The following is a 27,345-nucleotide window of genomic DNA, read 5'->3' on the forward strand; positions in this document are numbered from 1 at the left end:
ACCTTTTAACTTTTTATTAATACATCTGTACAAATGAAAAATTGACATTAATACATTAAATATACATTTTCAAAATTGCAGTTTTATAAAAAGAATTAAATTACGCACCCTGTGGCATCCTTACACACTTATAAAAATTACCTTTTGTTTACACAGTGGACAATATTCACCAAGCAAGCGGTTAAAATCAAACAAAAGAGATTTAGATCCTTATTACAAATGTTGTCTTTCACTTGACTTTACAGAAGTTATCAGACCGTATCGTGATCAGGTTTCTTCTTTTAAAGCATTCCTGTCTGTGTTTTGAGTCTGCAGCAGAGGTCAAAGGTCTTTCCAAAGTCTTCAACTTATTGGTGATGTTTGAGTCCTGAGGTCGGTCCGCTCGGCGTTTCTGAAACATCCACACATGAGAACAGGGACTGATGGGAGCGTTAGTCCAGAGGTTCCTGTTTGATCCGGATCGGGGTGCTGGTGATGGACTGGCTGTGCCGCAGGTCACGACACAGGACGTACTCGCTAAACTGGGACGAATCAACGCCTCCGCCGCAGGACGCCTTGATGGTGAAGCCTTTCTGAAACAGACGCTCCAGGACCTGCAGAGACAGGAAGTGAGTCGACACTTTGGTGCGGGAGCGAAAAACAACAAATCACTGTACATATATACCAAGGTTATAATGGTTTTGGATTTTTCATTATCGTTTAGTTTTTAGTTTGGACTTTTTTTTTCTCTAATTCAGCTAGTTTTAATTAGTTCTTAGAGCAGGTTTACTAGTTTTTGTTAGTTTTCGTTATTTTCTAAATGCTTAGTTTTAGTTTCTTTATATCTTTTCTCTTCTTCACTGTGAAATTCAGGACTGCTGTTTTCTCCCAAGATTAGTCTCCATGTTTCCAGGTAGAGTGGGGACCAGAAGACAACTAAACGACAAGTGACGGACCGTTAAACATCAAATGGTGCCAGCAGATAAAATTGCTTGAAGGAAATAAATTGATTTCATATCAATCTGACATTGACAAAGACGAAAACTTGGGGAATTTTATCCAGAATTTTTATACGTTTTAGTTAGTTTTGTAAACACACAATACAGTTTCAGTTAGTTCTCATTTTTTTCTTTTAATTAGAGTTTTTATTTATTTCAGTTAACGAAAATGTTTTTACAATTCTAGTTTTCGTCATTTCGTTAGTTTTCGTTAACGATAATAACCTTGATATATACACGTATTTGCTCTGAAAACGGCTTCACTCACAGGTCTTCGCTTTTTTCCAATTATTGCCTCGACATTGAACATATCACTAACAAGCAGAGGTGGGAGGTAATGAAGTACAAATACTTCATTAAGATAAGATATGACTTATATGATCCCACTGTGGGGAAACTAGTGTTTAAAGCAGGAAAAACACAAAAAACAATGTGCAGAAAGAATCATTCGAGAATAAAAAATGAAATGCGAGTATCTGCTATTTACAGAACTGTAGTGTAAGTAGTGTTTTCCATTATCTGTACTTGAATATTTCCTTTTCTGAGAACTGTTGTATTTTATTTCCCATCGTTTAACTCATTTTAGTACTTTCTGAATAAATTAAAGAGACTTGTTACTTTAGTTTTCATGCAGTTGGTGAAATTTGTGAATTTTATTTTGCATTATTGTGAACCATCACATCAAGACTGACCTCTATGGAGAGAAATTTGTTTCTTTATTCATCAATTAAAAAGAATAGATTTGCAATTAAAAAAGAGATTTGAGAGCCAAAGACAGTAAGTGGCAATCAAAAAAAAAGAGATCATTTTGCTTATAAATCAGTCCTCTTTGCTTGTGAGTTAAAAACTTTTGCTTGAGACTTCAAAAGTTTTGCTTGAAAGTCACTCCTCTTTGTTTGCAACTTCAAACGTTTTGCTTGTGAATTTAACTGCACTTAATGGGCGGGGCCTACGCTGATGGATGACAGAAGAGTTTCTATTGGTGGGTTTGTCCTGGCTCCAGCGCCGGCTCCAGCTTCCGCCTTAAATCCATTGTGTTTTGTTACTGGGAGGTCAGTTCATAGTCTGCTGCTCTTTGAAATTGAAATGTGTCCCATAAGTAACAAATTACACTAAATATCGTCGGTTACGGCCAGTACATTCACAGCCTGAGCAGAGGACGGAATGAGTGAGTGAGTTACAGGGAGGAGTTGACAGACAGCAGGTGTAGGGTGGGTCGGTGGTTATAAGCAAAATGATCTTTTTTTGTTGATTGCCACTTACTGTCTTTTGCTCTCAAATCTCTTTTTTTGGTTGCAAATCTGTTCTTTTTAATTGGAAATCCATTCTTTTTGATTGATGAATAAAGAAACAAATTTCTCTCCATAGAAGTCAGTCTTGATGTGATGGTTCACAATAATGCAAAATAAAATTCACAGATTTCACCAACTGCATGAAAACTAAAGTAACAAGTCTTTTTAATTTATGTAGAAAGTACTAAAATGAGTTAAACGATGGGAAATAAAATACAACAGTTCCATAGACTTCAGCTCTAAAACAGAAAAACGCTGATCCGTTGGTGCATCCACAGTCAGTGCACGTCACATGACAAAGACAAGATTAAAATGTAAAAGACTCATTAGCACAATGGAGCTAAATATAACAGTTTAATAGTCTTCACATAATATGAATAAGTGTAAGATTCAGTTAAGACCTGCGACAAAGTTTGTTCAAATGTCTACTTTACACTTTTAGATTCTGAGTATATTTCAACGTCTGTACTTTTTCATTTTTACTGCAGTTCAATCAGAACTTCAGCTGTTTTTTCTTTAAACAAGTACCTGCATTTTAATACAGAATGTATGTAGTTATTGACGCTTCTGCTGAAACATACAACTCATAACATAATCCTCATTTTCAATTTGATCATAGAAGCATGTCTGATAAAACATGATTTGTCCAAATTCATGCATTTATTATAGTATAATATATAACTGTAGTATATTAATCAATCAATTTATTACAAAATTTTTACAGTCAAAATCGACAATTCATTTACAAGATACATTTTGAAACAGGACACCCCAGAAGCAGTCCTCAGCTTATAAACAGGGGCCCTTAAACATGTGATAAGAGACACAACTTACATTATAATCTTAATAAAGGAAAATGTTCTAAATAACTACAAACATATTTTAAAATATTTACCTATCTATCTAACGATGTTTCATTTCATTTCCTTTCCTGAGTCCTATTTTAGCCAGCATTAGGGATGTAACAATTACTGGTATAACGATAAACTGCGGTAAAATTGCAGACGGTTAGTATTACCGTTTAAATTCTAATTATCATGATAACCGTGTTTGATTACCGCACTTTTAGGGGAAAAAACCCTATGTAAAGATCTGCTTTTATGTCAAATATTTGAGTATAGTTTCAATTTATTACAATTTTAATTGTATATACCTAATATTTCGAACCAATATTCACTTTTAAAGTCTTTGAAAAGGTTCGTTAAACATCTTTGTGTTATTTATGCAATAAATTATGGACATTTTTCAAATTGGATTTTATTTTTTTTGTGTGTGTGTGTTTTTTGTCCTTTTGTGTTGATATAGTAGGTTAAAGTGAAAAAAAATAATAGGCAGTTGATATAGATGAAGCTGTGCTACAAAAAAAAAGAAGATACCAAACATGGGTATAGTAAACATTTGTTTATATAGTATATAAAGGCAAAATCAAAACGACTGAAAAACAGACAAAATAGGCTCAGAAGGTACATTGTACCTCTTATTATTTTTTTTTTTTTTATTGTTTTGTTTTTCAAAATACAACTTGGTTAAATTTTATCAGTGTGTGTATTAGTACTTTTTGAACATTTTGAGCACAATTTCAACAATACTGTGATAATAATAACCGTGATAATTTTGGTCACAATAACCGTGATATGAAATGTTCATATCGTTACATCCCTAGCCAGCATATTCCAATATTCTCAGATAATTTAATAGTCAGACATGGGGCTTTATCCACATAAATAAAGAGTTTACAAGATTTGTATGTCAGCCATGCGGGGTTTTGGGTTAAACGTATTTTTGAAGTATGAGTATTGTCATGTTATTTGCTCCAGTATCATCCAGTGGACATCCTGGACAAGTTTCATGAACGTGTCTCAGATGTTTCAGTCTCTACGACATCTATAAATGGTGTGTTTAAGTGTGTTTAAGGCTTTAGTAGGTGGTCGTAGGATGTAGACGACCGCCTTAGAGATAAGCTAAAACACCTCAGGGAGCACTTGTTAAAGCTTTAATTATCTGAAAGGTCTTTGGAAACATAAACTAACCCTGGTCCAAACTGACCCCTGTCTCCTGACTCATTCAACCATCAGGGAAAGGCTCAGAAACACCCATGAACCCCCCAGGGAGCATCTACCAACGCAGTAGCAATGACACCAAACATTTACGAAAAGCATTTGGAGTTGGAAGGCGACTGTTATGACCCTGGGTCATAATCTGTCTATTTATGTATATATTTTCTGTTATTGTGTGTGTGTTCTCCCCCAGTCCTGTAGGTGTGCTGTGTCTTTTTGTGTGTCTGTTCTGTTTCATGCAGGAAGTTGATTAGAAGAACAAGATTACCCGGCCCCTTTAAAAATGGCCCTGGATCCATCAGTTCGCTCTCTCCTTGCCTCCTGCCAGCTCCCAACCGAGTTTCCTGTGTGTGTTGACCGTCAGTCATCATGTGTTCGAGTATGTCTGAGAAATTTTGTACATAATTGTACATAGCATTTTTTTGTAAATTCGATCCTTTTTCTGGTAGGGGAGGTCAGCTCTTTTGTTTTCCCGTTTTCTCCTGTTTTTCGTTGGGAGTTTAGGTTTGTTTTCTGTATTTTATTTCTTGCATTTATTTTGGATTTGGAAATTTAGTTTTGAACACTGAAGAAAGATATTTTATTTGTTGTTTTAGCTGCACCCTCCCCTAACCCTCCTTTAGTTGTTTAAAAATAAATATTGTGAACTTTAGTTTTTTGACTGACTTGTGTGCTTGGGAGCTGGGAGGGGACTAAAAGCACATATTATGTATGTCCTGGTAACCCCTAGGCTGGGATGTAACAGTGACAAATACATCACATTTCCAAAGTGTTTTTAATCATTTCCGATTGTTTGGAGATAAGATAAGATAAGATAAGATAAGATAAGATAAGATAAGATTTTATTGATCCTTCAACGGGGAAATTCAACGGTCAAGGCAGCAACAGAAATAAGTGCAAGAAAAAGTGTGCATGCATAAAGATAGTGCAAAAAACAATATAATATAATAATAGTAATAAAAACTATACATATTTACAACAGAGTGGAATTACTAAATGTCAGATCGTACAGATAAGACACATACAGGACAGGTGTGTTGTCCAGTCTGACAGCAGTGGATGAATGATCGACCGTAGCGCTCTTTCATACACTGTGGGTGGAAGCTTACATATGCAAAGATGGAAAACATGACCTCAAGGTCAAACTAATTATTTTAAGGAGGTCGCCAACAGCCTCCTGTGGTGCCGAGGTCAGAGTTTGTAGAGTTTGGACCAGGTTTAATAAATGTTTCAGAGGTGTTTTCACTGCAAAAATCTAAATCTTTCCAAGTGTATTTTTCTTGTTTCTAGTCAAAATATCTCACCACACTTAAAATACGACATAATCACCTAAAGAGTAACTTTTCAGTGAGATATTAGAACTTATTTTTAGACAATAGATCTTGAAAATCTTATTTCAAGAAATCTTACCAAGGTAATTTTCACTTGTTCAATTAGCAGATTTTTTTTTGCTTGAATTAAGCAAAAAAAATATCTTGAATTAAACAAAAAATAAAAAATAAAAAATCTTGACTTAAGCAAAAAAAATCTGCCAGTGGAACAAGTTAAAATTATCTTGGTAAGATTTCTTGAAATAAGATTTTCAAGATCTATTGTCTAAAAATAAGTCCTTATATCTGACTGAAAAGTTACTCTTTTGGTGATTCTGTCTTATTTTAAGTGTGATGAGATATTTGGACTAGAAATGACGAAAATACACTTGGTAAGATCTAGATTTTTGCAGTGTAGGTGTAGTCTCTTCTAAGGCTTATTCAGATTTTCACCGATGGCACCCACTGGTGAACCACTAACACCCACGACAGCCATGGACCTGAAATGTGGCATTCTGGGAAATACACACATTTTCTTTCCTGCTGAGTTAATGTCCTTTCACACTAGACTAGGATTTGTATTATGCTTCCACTTCAGTAACACCCACTGCAACATGATGTTCTAATTAATTTCACATAAAAATGAAGCGCACGGCACAGATGAATAATATGAATCATGTAACAGACAATATTTTTTTTGTGGTACAAGTTCAGTGGTGTGAGTATACTGTATATGTTAAATGAATCTTTTCAAACTCAGTCCTGATTGAATTTGTGATTATGAGAAACTGACCTGCAGAGAATGAGCAGCAAGTTAGAAATGAGATAAAAGCAAATGGAAAATGGCTCAGTGGGATCATCAGTAATCCTTTTCTACCCTCCTGAGACAGGAAAGTAAATGTTTAGGCTTTTTACATGAAATAATTGCCTTGAGTGGAGACAGCATGATGCAAGGTTTTTTAAATGGAATGTCCTTTGCAGGGGACAGCGGCTTTTTTTTGTTTTGTTTTTTTTCCTGAAACTCTCGTCCCCACTGTGGGGTTCAGGAGGATACATTAAGTCAGTGTTTTTCAACCTTGGGGTCGGGACCCCACATGGGGTCGCCTGGAATTCAAATGGGGTCACCTGAAATTTCTAGTAATTGATAAAAATTTAAAAAAATCTTCCTAATAAAGAATATATGGTGAGTTGAGCGAAACAATCCCAATACATAAAAGACATGTCAAACTGTAAAAGTGAAACTGAAGCACTGTGGTTCTGTTTATCTGTCAAATGTTCATTGTGGTCAGTTTCAGATGCTGCAGCTCTTTCATAATTCATAATTTGAGTTCTTGTTTGTTCAGTATTAATTGTCAGCCTTGTAAATCCAAGCTGGACTGACTGTACATATCCTGACCAAAGAAAATCAAATTCTCACTTTGTGCAGTAATCTACACCTGGCTTTTCTGCCTCCGTCCATAATAATATACATTATATAGACTAAATGTCATCTAAAATTAAAGTTTATTTGCAACATAGTACAGCAAACTATTACATGATCAAAAACAAATTAATTTTAGCAAAAAAATGTCTCTGTTTTGAATGTCTGGGGTCACCAGGAATTTGTGATGTTAAAATGGGGTCACAAGTAAGGCTGTGTATCAGCAAGAATCTGGCGAAACGATACAAATCACAATACTAGGATCACGATATGATATATCACGATATAACATGATACTGTTAAAAAGGCTATTTTTTGTTTGTTTCTTTTTTTTAAATGATTATTTCCTGGAAGAATTGAATTACACCAGAAATCTGCACAAATACTAAACACATTTTTATTCGATCCCAACAGGATCTAATGTTATATCATAAAATGTTCCTGTGTTCAAATTGAAATTCTGTTTTACAGACATTACAGTTTAAGATCCTGTTCAAATGTTCATATTCTATTAGTTCAGAACTAACATCAGAACAATATTTTAGTTCAATCCCAACGAAGGAACTAACATTATTGAATAAAACAGTGTTAAATAATAATGAATAAAATAGAAAAAAAAAAGAAAAAAAAAAAAAAAATGGACTTCCACAATATCTGCATTTGAATAAATACCTAAAAATATTGATACAGTACTTTTTAATATCGATACAATATTGTGATATGAAATATTGCCGAAACGATATTTTCTTACATCCCTAGTCATGAGTCAAAAAGGTTGGGAACCACTGCATTAAGTCATGAATACAACAGAGTAAAGCTAATGTGTGTGTATGTGGTAGTCAGGCTGGTGTGGGTCCTGCACTGACCTGTACAGAGTTGAGTCTGCAGTATCCGTTCAGGGGGAAGCGGATGACGTGGGTGGGGTCCTGGTTCCAGCCCGCGTTGACCGAGTTGCACATGACGTCACCGGTCTCAGGGAAGATCTCCTCGATGAGCACCTTCTCTCCGCTGAGTGCGATCCTCTCACCCAGGTCAGGTGTGACGCGAACCACCAGACACTCGCAGGGTGGCGTCCGCTGGGCCTCGCGCTCCGCCTGCCAGCGCTCCAGCTCCCGAACCATCGGAGTCAGCTGGTAGTAACGCGCCTCCTCGTACAGCTGAGGAAAGTCCTGCACATGATAGAAGACCAAGACCACGGGAAGAGTCAGAGTTTGTACTGAAGATCCTCCTCCATAAGAACAACCTGACGTTACCACATAAAATGACCTCAGTACCAGAGGGGTCGATGTCTGAACATACTCTGTCTATTCTAAATGTTCAGTCAGTCTGCCCCAAAAAAATCCACTTTTGGAGAATATTCTCATATGTTATATCTGTATTTGTATTCCTACTACCATTACCCACATCTTTAGATTAGATTACATTACATTAGATCACAGGTGTCAAACATGTGGCCCGAGGGCCAAATCCGGCCCACCAATGGGTCCAGTCCGGCCCCTGGGATGAATTTGTGAAATGGAAAAATTACACTGAAGATATTAAGAATCGTTTTAGTTCAGGTTCCACATTCAGACCAATTCAGTCTCAAAATAACCTATAAATACTCACAACTCCAAATTAGTCTTTTTGTAAATGTAAATGTTTTCATGTATTTACACGAAAACAAAGTATAATTTCACAAAAAATCTGAATAACCTGAACAAATACGAACAGACTGAAACGTCTTGAGAAGTGCAATTTTAATAATATTCCACCTGTTACTAAATATTTTGTGTATCTGTAGATCCACTGTGATCTGTGCGTTATAATGTACATATAGAAATGATAAACTAAAGCATAATAGTGTTAAAAAAAAAAATTTCTCTCTTCTTTTTCAGTTTGTTCATGTTATTGACATTATTTGAAAGGATAGTTTGTAGACGTAAACCTTTTCATAATGTAATTTTATTTTTTTCACTATAAAACAGAGAAAAGTTTGGAGTTGACATTATTTATATATTATTGTTATTATTTTACTGGTTCGGCCCACTTCAGATCAAACTTAGCTTAATGTGGCCCTTGAACTAAAATGAGTTTGACACCACTGCATTAGATTATCATATCAAGGAAATTCACTGTTCAAGGCAGCAACAGGATAAAGTGCAAGAAGAAAAAACAATACAAATAACAATAATAGTAGTAAGTAATAAAACTCTGTAGGTTATACACATGTTACATAAGATGTAGAACTGCATTATGTCAGACATTTAAATCCATCTCTAATCCATGTGTATTTGCTCTGCAGTGAAAGTAAAACAACAATAGCCTGTTCTCACCTTTAAAACCTTTATTTTTCATTTTGCTGTCTTTTGACATGAACAAAAGCAGACAGGAAGGCTTTTTTTCTTAATGTATGTGTGCTTTGTCTCTCTTGTTAGACATATAAAACATAATTAAATGTAAAGTAAAAGGTTAGTGTATCTTTAATGTCTGCCAGGCGACATGTGTTTTTCAGCTACATTCACATAACAGTTACTAAAGATAAAAATAAGGCAGAGCATGTGTCTTAACGTGTTGATGAAGAAGCGGAGCAAGCCGTCTCCTCCTGCCCACTTTTTTTTTTTTTTTTTTTTTTATTTGTTCTATATTCTACTAAAAAACTTGGATTAGCATCTTCATTCCATTTGATGTGTGGCTACTGAAATGTACCCGAAAAGGAAGTTTTGTATGACCTGCTAAATAAACAAAGAATGGAAAAAATAAATAAAATAAAATAAAATAAGACAGAGCTAGTGTAGTATATCGGAATCCCTACCATGTAGAAATATATTTAAATACAAGTGTGCAGAGTGAGAATTACTATTGAATCATCAGCGCATGGAGTCTGACCCTTTAACCCTTTAACTCCTGACGTGTCTACGGTGATCGTTCTAAATGTATGATTTATTTTAAATATTTCTAAAATTTCAACTGTTTGCTCAATAAGAAAAATTTCAAAACGTGCTGATAGAATAGGCCTCATTGTTTCTATACACATCTGAGCATGCTCAGTGTACCCCCCACCGCCTGAGGAATGGGGGCAAAACAGAGCAGTGATGAGACCGACTCACTATAAAAATAGACGGTTTGGGCTTTTTTTTTTTTTTTTTCCACCGTTTACCTTCAATGAGCATTAACTTAAATCTGTCCCTCCCAGCCTGTCCTTCAGGCATGTCCTTATCTCTACACACACACACACACACACATTTACCTTTAAGCAGACTTCTTGATGACCCATCTAAGAGTTTACACCCCCTTAAGATCAACAAAGTCATGGATCTAAATATTTTTCACAAGACTAGGGAAAACATCCTCTTCTTCCCTGTGAGAGATAATGTCTCAGGGGTCAAAGGGTTAAAAAACAAAGTCAGAATACATAAGCTGACCACCAACTCCATTATCTGTGAGGTAAAAGGGCTGTTTTTGTTAAAGGAGTCTGGTGGTTTTGGATAAAACCACTAACAGCTGCCGTTTGTCTACAGTTTAATTTCAGTAATCGGCAGCAATCGGCTTTTAATTCTGCATCTGATGAATCTGCAGCCATCAACGGCCTGACCACAATCAAGGGTACCAGAAAGGGTGCACATATAGATAAAAAATAATAATGCTCTATCAAAAAATCAGACAGGCCATTTTATTTGTCTGATATTTCTCTTTTAAAGTCCAAAATATTTTTGTATTATGGTGTCGACTAAAAATTTCACAGGCTTGTACCCCTGTCAAATCAGAAATTATTGGGTGTACGGACACTACAGCCTAATAGGCTCTATATTTAATGCCTACAAAGATATACAAATGTTTCAGCACTCAGGATAATCATGCATTGTTTATTGCATAGATGTCGTTTCCAAAGCATGCGTGCCGAAAAATTCCATATATTGACAGAAACAATAAAATTAGACCCACATATTTTGAATATGGTGTACGGACTCTACAAGATTGGAATGGAAATCTGTCTTACCACATGGTCGCATCTCTGTTAGATCTGTAACTAAGTCTTCCTGGTACAGGGGTAAATAAACATTTGTGAACAAGTTATAATAATATATCTATAAGGCATATACACCATATTATTGATGGAAGTATATTGGTGTACGGACACTACATGAATTTTGGTGAACAACGCACCATTGAAAACATGCGGTTCGACGTAAACATCCATTTGCACATTGTTCCCAAATTTTCTGCAGCCAGGGAGCAGACCAAAATCTGTCTAGTTGTGCATATTTAGTCATAATAATATTTAAATAACAGATTCCCATCCTATTATTACAATTAAAGGGCTGTAAAAGAAGGGTTTTCACAACAAAATGGTTGATTGTCTTAATACTGAAAATAAGAATTGATAATCAAACAGTTGTTCAACAAAAATGATCAATAAATAAAAAGCAATGTGATGTGTGTATTTTGTAATAAAAAAGACACAGGAGTTGAGTAGTAATTATTTATTGTGTTACAAAACATTATGTACAATAATTTTGCTCTCTTATAACAATAAAATTGTGCATGTTTTCACACTCATTGGGTCGCCATTTTATCAGTTTTTATCCGATTTTCTTCAAATTTGGAGGATTGCAAGATCTAGTAATAAGATGGCCAAAGAAACATTTAGGGAATGGTTTTGGGGGTATCTTTTTGCAATACTGATTAATAACTGATGCAAATATAGTTGTACACCTTGATTGTGATCAGGCCGCAAATATTTATCAGTTACAGCAGCACAACGCTTGCTGTAGTTTCTAGGGTTGAGCAATAAAATGAGAATTATTTTGACATTTATATTCAGAGTTCTTCAGGTTTCTACACATTAAATTTAAGACTTTTTAAGACTGCTTAGAAGATAATTTAGTGCCCATTTCACTGCCATACAAAGTCAGCTTTCTTGGGTGATGCTGTGACTAACTGCTGCACGTGTGTTGGGATAAATGTTCTGCAAAGTTAGTGATAACTGGTTCCAAGATTCAGTATAAATTGTTGGGTTGGAACGGGTGGAACCAAGTAGACTAACATTACCGTCTTTGCAACTTGGACATTTAAGACACATTTATACAATATTGTGAACAAGTTTATGGCAACATAGATTAAGTCCTACCATATGAAATTCAATACTTTTTAAAGACTTTTTTAAGGTATTAAATGCAGATTTGTAAATTCAAGACTTTTAAGACTTTTTAAGACCGCACGGGAACCCTGTATATTATGATATTTTTATTTGTAGATCAGCGATTACAATCAGGGCAGTAATGATCTTTATTGGAATGTAAATCTTTGTCGTTAGTGTTTGTTCTGTTTATATGATCAAATAGAACAAGGCTTCAAAGTTATTGTTTTACTTTTTAATATTATCCCTACATATTTTGATGTTGGACTATTTTTTTTTGTCATGATAATAATTTAAATCCCAAATGTTCATGTAGGTGACTACTTCTATGTGGTTTGGTCTTTCACATTATTTTTGTCTTCTAACAACTTTTAACATCTGGTTTCTTCAACTTTAACTTCATCTGCCTTGAAACTGTAAAGAAATAATTTAGAACAACAACGGTTAGACTGATATGAAAAATGTTGTTGTGACATATTTGACCACATTCTCCACCCTTAACGATACAAAATGTAATAATATACAAGTACAAATAACCAGACAGTTACACTACTTTTTGTTTTTTGGTTAAAATGTGTGATTTTGTTTAAGATGCAACAGGACGGTGAGGTGAGATCCAGACTGGAGGGGGATTTGTTTCCCCATACATGACAAAAAACAGACAAGAAAACACCAACTGGTACTGTGATACCATTGTGTGACAGTGTGATACCACCTGTTTTTTCACAGGTTTGTTCAAATATTAAGCACCTGGATATATTTGCTATGTTTTGGTGTAAAAAAAAACCCATAAAATCCATTTTGCTACTGCCTCATTCTCCTGTCTGCTTCTCCAAACTCAAAGCACCGACCACGTCAACTGCAGGCGATACAGACCATAATAAGTGCCTCACAGAACCGTAAAAACACTCAAAGTCCACTTTTTCACCACCAATACTTTGCAGATGACATTACTAACACCAGTTTGTTTACTTACATAAAACATCTACTTTTACACTTTTTGATCAAGCAGAAAAACATTTCTCCTTCTACTTGAGTAAATGATGGGAGTGCTTCTTCTACCGCTGGTGAAAAACAGAGGGAGGCTTGTTTTTTTTTTTTTTTTTTTTTTTCTGGCACTCCTTTTTACTCCATACTGCTGCTGACAAGAAGCATACAGAAAGCTGTGGTTGGCCCGGGGCCTCACACTGTATCAAAGCCTCGCCTCCTTAACTCCCTGCCCCCTCCTCCTCCGCTCCATCCCCCCATCGCAGGCTTGAAGCGAGGGATAGATGTGTTTTATAAAAAGGGGTTTTGTCCGCGGGGCTTTTTAGTCATCCTGAGCAAAGGCGCAGAATAACAGAGGCAGCGCTCGCTAACTACAGGGAAGGAGATGAGAGAGATGCAATATGCCCACTGACTCGCACACACACTCGTTCACTCAAACACACACATTAATTTAGTAAAACACACACTCCTCTCTGTGCTGTAAGCTACACTGGATCGACCTCTCTGCAGCCGCCGGCGCCGCGCTGCACTGATTAAAGTGTCAGAATCTGCAGAGTTTCCACAGCGTTAAAAGACTGGCTGCTGTTTGCTCAAACTAATGAAGATAACGATGTGCTTGTGGACAAAGACAAATAATTTGTTTGACCTCCAGGTCATGTTTTCCATCTTTGCATATCTAAGCTGAATTGCCTGCCAGCCAAAGCAGAAAGAAATGAGAAGCACCAACACCGGGTCTAAGTTACAGACTGTTTTCTCCTTAAAATTATCATAAATAAACAGGACATTAAAGTTAAATTGTGTAACTGTGACCTGAGACGTCCAGGGTGAACGCTGTGTTCCTTTTTTATCTTTTGTGCATCCCACTTGTAACGCTGAGTGAGAGAATTTCTCACAGCTACAAATTATTCTACTTGATAGAACTGTATGTGTAGTCTTTTTTTTTTTTTTTGCACTTTTAGCAGCAGAGCAGGCTTTGCTTTGGTTGACTGAGTTGTAGAGGAGCAGATTAGCCCCAGTTTCAGCTCTTCACAGTCTGAAAAAGTGGCAGAATATTGTAACTACTGCACTTCATGTGGTTGTTGTAACTTTCTGTGCTTACCTTGAAGTCTTCTGGCAGAAGCAGTTTGCAGGTCCGCAGGAAGCTGAGGATGTAGCGGAAAATATCTCCATCTCTGTCAATGAAGTAGTGCTGCTTCAAACTGTCCAAGACGATGGGCTCGGTGCCGTTGAACAGACGACTGATTCTGGATAGAGAAAGAAAACAGTGACCGTCAACTATTAACTACAGGAATTAAAGGCAATCTTGAACGGGGGAATCTCTGACTTTAGTATCCAGTTCCAGTTGTAGTTTCTGTCTCTAAAAATGTTACTAATGATGACCCAGAAACCAACATACGCCACTGGTTAACCCTGATTTATCCTCAACACAGGACAGGAAGTGGAGTCAGACACTCACCATCGAACTAGTGAACGCAACTGAGAACCAGCCACAGTCACAGTCTCACATTGTCCGACCCATCAGAGACAAACGATTCAGCTGATCAATTTATTCAATCAATATTGTAATGTTTTCTCTGACATTTACTGAATGCCAAACAAGGATGTCAAACTCATCTATGTCTCTGGGAAACCGAACCAAAGTGGACTAAATCATGGCCTCATTTCTCACGTAAAGACGACTAAAGGTTACTTGTGAGGACAGAAAAATGATGATTTCAGGTAAAGGTGGAAAAATCCCCATCATCCAGTAGTGTTTTTCTACACAGCATGGGCTTAGATTGTAGGTATACATTCTATTTCTTCAATTGTTTACTTTTCTTCACACAAAATTCACCAGGATCTAAGAGATTAACTCATAAAGACCCAAACATCCACTGGCAACAAAACCATCTACTGACCTCAACTGTTTGATACCTCTTGATCCACTAATCCTATCAATCCATGTAAATAATTGGTGCAAAATGCAGTTTGTCATCTTTTCATGGTCATCATTTATGACCCATTTGGACACTCAGAGGCTCCGTAGTGAACGTGGAAACACCATCATCTTCTACAACATTGATTCACCAGTAAAACCTATGGAGTTGGATCAATGACCGTGGACAGAGACACTTGGTTTGTGTTGAGTTATTGATAGATTTGACTGAAAAAGCCCCTTTTTCTTCAGTTTCCTCTGTTTTGATACAATAACCCTCCAGTTTAATCTGGGCTTTAATGACCATCTACATGATCAGTGAATTAAATATAGGAAAATACCAGATTTTTCACATCAAGGAGTGATATTTTGCTTTTTAAAATAGATTTATTAATTCTAAAACATTTCACTGTGGTCTACTGTAAATGCATTTCAACTGTAAATGCTCTGCTTGGGTCTGAATTCTTCATTAATTCAACTCCACAGGTCCATCTTCAATCCTATTTCTGAGTAATGACACCAGAAAGGTCGTTTGGAGCACTGGCCCTTTAAATGCAAATGAGCCACTTCATGCCCCACCCCCTCCAGGTTGTTGACTGTGCTGCTCTGTCCCATTCAACCAACAACTGAACATTTTAGGTAATCGGCTTGAAGTTTGGACATATTTTCAATGTGGACAACTGCTGCTGCTGACAAACAATTATGTCGTACTCGGAGAAATGTTCATCAGAAGTCTTGACCTTATATGTGCAAATGTCGTGACATAACGAGCTATAAACGCAACAAATTAAGCAGAAATTAAAATGGGTTGTAGAAATCCACTTGATTTTTGCCAAGCTAGCTTTGCAGCACCTAGAGGGTTCAAATTCAAACTTTATGAACTATTAGGGTCCAAATACACAAATAAATGAACCAAAGACTAATAAAAGTGGGTTTAGCAAAATATGACCCCTTTAAAAACATAAAATACAGAGGATAATATTATAATAAATGATGATAAATCACATAAAAAAAGGTTAAATAGAGAGAAAAATTCATTTGGAAATGGCCACAAAAGTAGCACTGGGTCTTTATGGGTTAATAAACAGGCTTCACACTGGTATCAGCCTGTTTGATGTAATTTCACCAGTGGCAGTGACCAGTATTTATCTGTTGAATGTGAAATTCGGCAAGATGTGTCCCAGTATCTTTGTCCATTAAGTCTATGATGTGTCAAAAGCAAAGTCTATTTAGTAGCTGTTGCATAAGGGTAAACCAGGCTGAAACTAACATCTAACAACTAACATATAATGTGTTCAATATTTATTTTACTTTTGGAATCGGCTACACAGCTCAGCCTGAGGTGTAACCTGGGAAAAATTGCCAAAAATATGACAACATTTTTCAAAAACAAGCCATTTTTAAGGTTTATCGCTAAAACCGCACAATATAGACAATATGACTGATCAATTAATAGTCAGCAGAAAGTTTCAGGATGAAAACATTTGTTTGCTGCGGCTCTAGTTTCATTTATCAAAACTTAAATGGAGTTTAGAGACTAAAGATTAACTGAGAAATAGATGGGAATAAACATAATCCTCAGTTCCTTATTATTATTGTTATTATTATTAATCTGCAGTTAATAATCTACCGAAAAGACACTTCAGATTTGCACATCACTACTGTATTAAAGCTCAGTGTCAGTCAGTTTTTAATTAGAAATAAAGTGACTATCATTGAACGTCCCTGAGGGGATTAATAAAGTTCATCTGTATCTTTTATCTTTAATAAAGTGCCTTAACATTAAATGGGTTTATACCATTTCTTTTTAGTATTACTGTTGAGTTGGATATCATGTTTATTATGTGTGTGTGATGCTTAATCAGCCCACTACAGATGTTTTTAAACTTCTGTGCATATCCACACTGCAGCTACGTTTCTGACCTCAGGACGGCATTATGGGAATTTCAACAAAGTCCTTTTACTATTTTTGAAGTCTGTGCTGAAGATCATTTTTACTCTGGGCGAAATCACTCCTTTCCCATCTCTCTCTCTCTCTCCCTCTTTTTCTTTTTATGGTAAATCAATGCCGAGTCCTTTTCTCAGAGCCGGCGCCCGTCCTTGTCGACTGCCCTGAGGAGCTCCCGTTCTTCTGCAGCAGGAGCTTCACCTCTTCACTGCAGGCCACCTCAATTAAAATCTGCCCCTTTTCTCTGTTTTTTTTTTTTTACTCACACAAAGTGAAAGAAAAATAAATGAGAAACGGAGGATGAAAACACACCAACAGACAAAATTAATCATCCCCAGTCAGCAGACATTTGAGCCGCTTCTCTGTCTTTTAGGTTTTCATTTATATCACATTCAGCGCTAATCGGCTAACTGAGGACTTCATTACCCAGAATCCCCCTGCACAGTCACACACACTATTAATTAAAAGCTCTCATGTCTCAGTCACAGTTGTTATAAATGTTAAAAGCTTAAAGTAAGTGAGTGAAGGATCTGTATTGATCAGCTGATAGGATGCTGTGCTGTGATTGGCTGAAAGTAAGGCTGTGTAATTAATCAAACCGCAAGCATGTGTGATTATATAACGGCAAAAGGCTGCACTTTATGTATCTGGTGATATTTCGGTTTCAGTTGCACAGAGATCAATACCGTATAAAAAATGCAAAATGTTAGCTGCAGCTTCTTTTTGTTTTTTTTGTGCTTTTGTTATAGTTTATATTTGTATGTTTGCAATGTAAAAATACTTGAAATGATCAGTAATCTCTGCAGTTTCCTTAATAATCACAATGTTGTCCATAATAATCATAATATGACCTTTTTTTTTTTTTTAACCAAATCCTGCTGCCAATTGTTGACTCATACACTGCCTCATGATGCACTGGTTCCTCCTAAAATCATCATTTAACACCCAATGTTCATGAAATACTGTATAATGTTTCATTCTATGGTAAGTGGTTTATAGAAGTAGGAGAAATTATTTAGAAACTATTTGGATATTGCTAATTTCTTTCTACTTTTAGTATGACTTTTACTCTATTTTCTTATATTATTGGCTTTATATAGCAGTTTTACCTTTTTATCTATAATGGTTCGTCATTTTAATCTATGTTTATCTCACATGATCGCATTTCTTTTTCTCTTGTCGGTCAGATCAACTGTACAGAAACCTCTAAAAATCATTCATGTTATCACTCTGTCTAAAACCACAGAGGTTTGAGAAATGTGTTCAGGCCATTTTTCAAAAGTAAAACAGTTTAGCAAGACATCCTACAAGATATTGATATATTAAGATACTGTGTCCACATCTGATCCATATGTTTATGCTCTTTTAGCTCCATGTGATTTTTTTCAGTGTCATCAGTCACCTGATAGAAAAACAACCAATCACAGCAGAGAAGAGCATTTCCTGCTGATTAATCTAAAACTAGGACTGTAGAGATGATGAAGATTTAGTAGCTGATATAATAACATAATATAGTACTACTTAACCCATAAAGACTCTGTGCTACAGTTCCCTAATCATTTTTTCCTCTATATTTAATATTTCTTATGTGATTTGTCATCATTTATTTTAAAATAATCTTCTGTATTTTGTATTTTTCCTGTAAAAAATCTGGCATTTTCCAATATTTAATTCACTGATCATGTAGTTGTTCATAAAACCTGAGATTAAAGTTGAGGGTCATTATATCAAAAACAGAAAAAAATAGTAGAAAAACTGACATTTTCATTAAAATATATCATTAAATGAACATAAAACAAGTGTCTCCATCCACTGTCATTGATCCAACTCTATGGGTTTTACTGATGAATCAATGTTGTAGAAGATGACGGTGTTCCAACATTCACTACATATCCTCTGAACGTCTAAATGGGTTATATCTGATGACCATGAAAAGATGACAAACTGTATTTTACACCGATTATTTACATGTATTAATAGGATTATTGGATCGACAGGTATTAAACAGTTTAGATCGGCAGATGATTTTGGTCGCTGGTGTATGTTTGGGTCCTTATGGGTTAATATAGTGTAACAGATTCATGTACTAGCATCGAATACATGCATAAAAACGGCCTTTTAATCTTAAACAAAGGGCAGATTTAACATAACTTCAAAATACAAAGTCTGTTACTGAAATATACAAAAAATGGTAGATGATGACAAGTACCAGTAGAAGTGAAACACACAAAGACTCTCTTTCATCTGACTGGTTTGATAAAGGGGATTATCATGATTATGTAAAAGTACTTCCAACTATGTGATTTGTGACCAGAATTTACTGTAAAAACACACAGTGACTGCAAAGCCCATTAACAGATGTATTTTTACAGATAAAACTCATTTTTAGGCGTTTTAATGATATGTTTTTAGAGTTTATGGGCATAAACGTATTCATCCTTCCATATGTTACCTCTGATCTTTATCTCTGGATGAAGGACACATACACACTCAGTTTTGTTTTTAATCTAACGTGTACAAGCTGAGGATTCTGGGAAATGGAGTTCATTAACAACAAACGCTAACTGTTTTTTTTTTCAGAAATATTATTAATAGACATCAACAGAATGCGTAAATTCTGATAGTTTGGATGCAATAGCTGATTAATCGACTGATTTCATCCACATCTAATGGTGCAACAATTACGTGGATGTTATTTTTATCTTTTAAGCTAATACAGGGTGACCCAAAAAAACGGGAATTTTTGAAGTGCATATTGGCAGACATGAGCAAGTGGCAGCACTGTGAGACAGTGACCTTGAGCAAGTAAACATACCCCCATTTTAGTAACCACTGGCAGCTGTGCGAGAATTGTTCGGTAACCGTGTGATCTCAAGATTCGGTAACGTTCCCTGGCCCCCTAGATCGCCAGATTTGTCCGTTTGTGATTTTTTCTCGTGGGGCTATCTCAAGAGTAAAGTGTACACGACTCGACCAAGAACTCTGGATGAGTTAAAACAGAGAATTCAGGATGAAATTCACAGTATCCCAGCTGAGATGTTGCAGCGGTCAATGAGGAATCTCAACAGCAGATTTCAAGAATGCATTCGTACAGGAGGACGCCATCTACAGGAAGTAATTTTTAAAAAATGAAAATTCCGTCATTGTTTCTTAAATGGCATGTTTTAAGGTGTCAATTACTATGAATAAAATATTTTTCTTCTGTCACTCTCGGTTTTATTGGATTGTTAAAAAGTTCCCATTTTTTTGTGTCACCCTGTAGTTTCCCTGTTTCCCAGTTCAGAAGCCTAATATTACCCATCAGCCCCTGTCAGTGTCAACCTCTGCCCCAACTGATCATATAGAACATCGTATCAGGGCAGATGTATGTGTAGTAATTAATAATTGCATGGCTGGGGGTCTCTTCCTTGTAGAAAAGAACCCGGAAGTTGAGGTAGAGGAAGTTTTAGGTCCAGTATTCTGTTCCTGAAGTAACGTGATCACATTAAAACTCCAATTTACATCAGCTGAGCACAAGGTATCAAGGTCCGTGAAAATAACTTGTCTCTATTTAGCCATAGTTTACTTTGGGATTTGTTATAAAAGGGCGGAGATGTTGTTTTGTTTAATATACTGGTTCCCATTAGTGCACAGTGTGTTAATCTTCAGTTATTTGCATTAAAATCATAGTAAATACAGCTTCAATTTTCATAGAAAAGCCATAATATTTTCATTAACTAGACATTAATGAATCATTTCGTCAAATTTTTTGCAGATTTTAGCTTAAACAGCATGAGGATTTGGTGCTTTGGTGCTTGTTTGATCTGATAAAAAACAGATAATGTGAGTTTTAGCCCTTTTATGCATGAATTATTAAGTCAAAGGGAAGTTTCTTATTAAAACAACACTTAAAACATGTCCTATCGCCGCTGGACAGTCGGACTTGGTGATTTTCATTTCAGTTGAGAATCCAAAATGTCACTGTAGTGGATGTGGTGCATCAAGAGGGTTCATCGAGTAGAACACACAATCTGAATCCAGACTTTATAGACTGAAGTCTGACTGGATCCCGTGTATGTTCGGGGGTCTCACCTGGACTCGGGGTACTTGGTGAGTGTGGCCAGGCTGCTGGTGTACATGTGTCCGCCCACGTCGATGTGGACGGGGGCGTTGGCCTTGGTGAGCTGTGCAGGTGATGGGATACCCTGGGCCGTCATGGGCGACACTGGGGAGCGGCTCAGAGACATCCTGGACATGCTCCGCCCCTCCTGCAACAAACAAACACATGACGTCACACATAACCTGCACACGCCAAAACCAGAGCAGCTGGAGACGAACAGGGTGGCTTTAGGTCGACGGGACTCAAGGTTATGGCGTTGTTAGTTTTTCAGATCCCTGCTGGTCTAAGGGGGGTTTATTTGAAGACTTGGTCTGGGGTCCACTTACTGAGACTGAGGACCACCATGGAACAGTCAGATGGATCATCCTGTTGTAGGGTGGTTGTGTGTAGACATAGGTTTACTCCAAAACACTGACTGGTTCTTTTTGTGATGCTGAGGAACACCACGTCTCACTCCATTTTATTTTAGAAGGAAAAACATCCCCATTCTTCATATTCTAACGCATTAAATCATAAACCTGCATCATGACTGAACAAACACGTGATTTTAGTTAATACACGACCTTTTTTCCATCGACTAAACTGACTTTAAAACTTCTGATGATCTGTTTAACAACTTCATTTTTATTTTAATTGATTGTTTTCGACTAAAGGATGTTTTCTCTGGATGTTCATCAGTGGTTTTGATATTTTAATAATATTGTTCACTTATACAGTATTTTACGTACTTTAAAAAAAATATATATTTAATAGATTTTATTCAGCAAGATAGTTATTTTTAATTAATTTAGTTATTCAGTTTTACTAACTTGCTCACTTATTTCTATTCCCTGATTTGATTATGATCAATTGTATCTTAGTTTCTTTTAATGATTTTCCTTTATTTAAAAAGATATATTTGATATATTATTTACTTTTAAAAGGACATGAAATTAGTTTTTTTAGTGTTAGGTGTTGCATTTTTTTCCACATCTTTTCTCTTCATTCACATATTTTTACAGTAGGTTTGTATTATCTCTGCCACATTACTTTATATCTTGATCTTTTAGTTCAGTGTTTATTTGTAAAAAATCATGTAAAACTGCTAAACCCAAACATCCAGGAGACATAAGTAAGTAAAACTTAATTCATATAGCACTTTTTATAACACGTGGTTACAAAGTTCTGTAGACACATGACAGAAAAGATAAAACAAAAGAACAAAAATGAAAGAACTGTATTTAGAGAAGAAAAATATAGAATATGAGTGAAAAAGCCTGTCGGAGATGAAAGCGTATCGATATTTTTTATTAGTAGAAGGGGTTTTAACTCAAGGCAACATGGCTGCATTTAGTCGTGCATCATCCAAGTAACAAAAACATCTTCACAGTGACGTTTCAGGTTTTTTTTTTTTTGTTCTTTTCCTCTGACATTAACTGTATATTCTCTTTACTTATTCAAAAGGTAGGGTCTTTTGGTTTTTTTTGAGATTTAAAACACCTTCTTAGGCTATAGATCACCTGACTTGAACTGGGCCCTGTGAGATAATACTTCATGAACCACTTTAATATAAACCTCTTGTTTTCACTGTGTTGGAACTTATATGTGGTGTGTTTATGTCTAATGTGAGAAACTAAACACATAAATATACCTGAGGGATCAATAAACTGTCTATATTTCATTGGTGTTTTAAGTTAAAACAAAAACTTCATTCATGATGTAGGTATTTTCCATCTTTAATTTGTTTGCATTACGCATTTTGTGAATTTTTTTTTTTTTTTTTTTTTTTACAAATTGTCTCATTTTTACTCGTCTTTTAGCATTTTTCTGGCTTTTTCATTCAATTCAATTTCAGCTTTATTTATAGAGTACATTTCATGCACAAGGCAGACTCAATGTGCTTCACAACAGGTACATAACTTAAAAACATTTAAAAAATTAATTTAAATAAAAAAAGGACACACAGAGCTTTACAGAATTTGTTGGATATGAAAACAAGTAGCAGAAGGGAATGGATTAATGTCCCGGGCATTTTTCATGACTGGATTTCTAAATTCTTCCTCAAAATATGTTCCATATCATCCAGTATCATGTCCACCTGTTACAGAAATTCACTTCCATCCCATACTGTTACTTTTCATGATGCTTTTCCTGTGTTAAGTATCTTTAATGAGATTTATAGGATGCCTCAAATTCCTGAGGGGTTGTTTAAAGTATTTGTCATTTTCTTTCGCTTCAGGTCGTGTTTAGTCTCTCATCTTAAACAACCCGTTTACCTATAGTGCATTAGCTGTTTTAATTACTCCTCATGTTGGTGTCATTTTATTTCTTTATCTATTTTCTTGTACAGTGGCTGAGGTCTGGGGGTGTAGGTGGGAGAGTATGAGCTGTACGTTATGTAACGCTGCTTTGTTTGTATGTTTTATAATTTTGCATTTGTGCCCTTCGGACTTGCATCAAAATGAGATGCTACACCTCGAGGGCTCCTCTTTTCAATAAACTCTGAAGTTCTGTACATGAGGACACTCCGACGACACTGAGGGGTTTCGCTGAAGTGAAGCCCCACCACCCCATCCACATTAAAAACAACCCCATCTCCAGATTTCCATGAATGTAATATTCATAGAGCTGCAGCGGTTGAGGAGGGCGTCCACACTGATGAAACAGAGGATGGTGATGACCCGAGGGGCTGCTGGGCCAGGCAGACTCTGGATTAATTGACCCCCCCCTCCTCTGTCTCTCTCTCCCTCCCTCCCCCTCCCATCCTCACCCCCTTTACTGAAAGTCTCTCAATTGTAAAGAAGAGCTTTGAAGCATGAAAGGTGAACAGGAGGCGGGCTGCAGCTTTCAGTGTCTCTGCCCTCAGGCCTGGCAGAAGCCTCAGGCCAAACTGACAAACACTACTCTCCTCTCTCTGTCTCTCTGTCTGCTGCTGTGTGTGGAAAAAATAACTCTTCTGGAAACGGGTGCACCGGGAATCACAGGCAAATATCACACTACACAACTACAGCGGCTGAGCTTTGTAGGTTTGAGCTGATTACAGGCTGCACAGTTATAATCAGAAATAATGTTAGGGCTGATAGTAAAAGAACCTCATGTTTAATCCAGTGAAGATGCTCTGGATCACTGCTTCTGTTTAATATACAAGGGGAACATGGGGCCAAGATGATTAAAACACCAAAACACTGGAGTCTGGTTTAACTTAGTCTGATCTGACAGGTCATGACACACACACACACACACACACACACACACACACACACACACACACACTGACCAAACATCAGCTCTTAGTGTTACTCTTGGTGGCCACTGTTTGTTGGATGCATATTTGGCCTGTATTTTCATACCGGAAACCTCCCCATGCAGGATCTTGGATGCAGTTTAAGCTTTAAACTAATCAGTCATACCCAACAAGGATCCGGGGACGGTAACTTGTTCCGGTGTGTCGGTGTGGAGGATCCTGGTCCGAATGTGCGCCACCGCCGCTTGTGTCGGAACGCGACGCGCCAGACTCTATTCAGAAACATGAGCATTTTACATTTGTTCACTTAAGGGCACTCGTGTCCGTAAAAGTAAACGATTTTCGATAGATTTTCTGTTCTGCGGATGAGATTTTATTAATTCGGCACATTAATAGCACAAAAGTAAGGTAGAGTTTGGATCATCTTTGCTGTTTTTCACTGACGCGCACTCGTCTCTACCGGCCGATATGCCGAGAAAAGATGGCAGCAGCAGCCGCCAAAGCAACTGGAAAAGTTACGGTTTTATTTAGATACGTCCAGATTTAAGGTTATTATTGTACGCCGAAATTTAGAGTGTGTTTCCTCGCTTCTTAAAATATAAAGCTTGCCCCCAGTTTTGAGTTAGTTGTTTAGTGACACCCGCGAAAAGGTAAAATGAGCCTATTTCTAATGGAATTCGCCATGACAGTGTTTCACAGCGGAGCGGTGCGTATCGGAGCTGGAACCTGCCAGATTTGACAGATAACTGGAGGTTTCAAACTGTTAAGTCAAAAAAGAAAAAAAAGTTTTCAAGTCCTAAATACGTGTGGTTAAATGATCGGAGTTATCTTACCTGAGAGGACACCGACACAGAAGACATGGAGACCGGCGTGTGTGTGCTCCGTCCCGGGGTTGAAATGTGCGGATACCGGCTGGGCTTCGTCAGTCTGTCTGTGTCTGTCTGTCTGTCCTCCGGTGTGTGTGTGTGAAGCAGAGGCGGCAAAAAACAAGTGAGCGTCTGAAAAATAAAGAGGAGGGCTGAAAGAAAAAAAGGAGTGTTGCCCGGGGCCCTTCAGACCCCCAGGGGCCAGGATTAGGTTACAATAACGCGGGCGGATGGTTGAAGTCTCTCGCCTCAACTCGTTTGTTTGAACCGAGTGGAAAAAACAGCCCGATCCTCCGCCTGTCAGTGGGCTTAGTCAGGAGGATGTGAGGGGAATGATCAGGACAGTCTATCATCCATCAAGCAGCTGCGTCTTTAAATGTGAATCCGTCTCTCGGAGATGATCTGCGCTCCTCCAGCTTCTTCCTCCAACTGTGCGGCTTCAGTATGGAGCTGGCCTCTTCACATCCTCCCTGTCCGCCCTGCACATCCACGTCTTCCTCCCCGACAACTCATATTTTAGCAACATCAAACATCCCTCTGGCTCTGGAGCCAAATGACGTCTATCGTCATGCATTATGCCCTTCCAGCAGCCTGCGGCCAAATGCGCCATTTCAATTATTGCGCACTGGTAGATGGAGATGTGCGCCGGGAGGGTGCGCACACAGATCCGTTTTATTCTCCTCCTCATCACTCTGCTGCTTCCAAAATGCCGCCGCACCGGTGCCGTTTGGAAAACCAGAGGAAAGTCCGGACTCAGGAGTTCTGGTTCAGCCCAGTGGATCGTGTTCAGGGGTCCATTTTGGGTCCCGGTGCGCGCGGCTTTACGCAGCCCGGTTGTGATGTGGCCATGTGGCTCCTGGCTGTCACATCCATCCACAGACGCCCACGCAGACACTCATGACTTGTGCATTTTACTGGAGCTGCCATGTTACAGCAGAGCCAATAAAAGCAGAAGGAACTGACTCCTTAGTTTCTTCATCTTACATTTGTACTGAACCAACAGAGCTTTTGCAGAAGTAGTGTCTGTTAGAGCTCACGTGCCGAATGTTGTCCCTAAAAGACAAAGCCATTGGGTTTTCCAGCTGTAGACTGGAGTCAGAAGGTCACATGTGGCCTGTGGTCAGATCTGAGGTACTTGTATTTCCTGCAGCTCTGTGTTTCTGTACTTCACTCCATCTCACAGGCACACACTGGACTTTTACTCCATTACATTAGTCTGTTAGTTCCTCTGCAGATTTCAGTGGGTTTATTCCTCTCTAAACAGCTCAAAATGTGCAGATTTGATTTGAACCCTTTCATGCATAGTGGACACTACAGTGGACAGTTATTCTACAGCTGTTCTCTTGTATATTCATGGCTTTTGTTGTTTTAGTTCCATATCAGCTGACACAGTGGACACTTATGCACCATCCCAAACACTGCAACTCATACCATTACTGTAACTTTGCTGTTCTTGATAAACCTGATCTGCAGTAACATGTTTCAGTGCAAAAAAAAATTGCTAATTGTTATTTGACTGTAATTAAGTTCATTTTTCTTTTTTAACCCATTAAGACCCAAACATCCACCATCTACCAAAATCATCTACTGATATAAACTGTTTAATCCCTGATGATCGACTAATCCATGTCAATAATTGGTGTAAAATACAGTTCTTCATCTTTTCATGGTCAACAGATATGACCCATTTGGATGTTCAGCAGCTCCATAGTTACCGTGGAAACACCATCATCTTCTACAACAGGGGTCACCAATCCTGGTCCTTGAGGGCCGGAATCCTGCATGTTTTAGATGTATCCCTCTTCCAACACACCTGATTCAAATGATAAGCCTATCATCAAGCTCTGCAGAAGCCTGATAATGACCGTCAGGTGTGCTGGAAGAGGGAAACATCTAAAACATGCAGGATACTGGCCCTTGAGGACCAGGATTGGTGACCCCTGTTCTACAGCATCGATTCCCCAGTAAAAGCCATGGAATTGGATCAATGACAGTGGGTAGAGACACTGGGTTTATGTTCAATTAATGATATATTTTGCTAAAAAAGTAACTTTTTCTTCAGTTTTCTCTATTTTTGAAATAATAATCCTCAACTTCTCTCTGAGCTTTCATGAACATCTGCATAAAGTAAA

General features: G+C 37.3%; 1 protein-coding gene across 1 annotated transcript; it reads right to left on the reverse strand.

Annotated features, from left to right (window-relative positions):
• Positions 1-25,641, reverse strand: LOC115421603 (BTB/POZ domain-containing protein kctd15-like). The gene is made up of 5 exons (XM_030137562.1): positions 25,181-25,641; positions 21,097-21,272; positions 14,262-14,406; positions 7,923-8,225; positions 1-593 (listed from the first exon to the last, which is right to left on the reverse strand). The coding sequence occupies exons 1-5, from the start codon at positions 25,205-25,207 to the stop codon at positions 432-434; spliced, it is 813 nt and encodes a 270-aa protein (XP_029993422.1). The 5' UTR covers positions 25,208-25,641; the 3' UTR covers positions 1-431.
• Positions 25,642-27,345: the final 1,704 nt, after the last annotated feature.

This window comes from Sphaeramia orbicularis, chromosome 6 (assembly GCF_902148855.1).
Source record: "Sphaeramia orbicularis chromosome 6, fSphaOr1.1, whole genome shotgun sequence".
NCBI lineage: Eukaryota > Metazoa > Chordata > Actinopteri > Kurtiformes > Apogonidae > Sphaeramia > Sphaeramia orbicularis.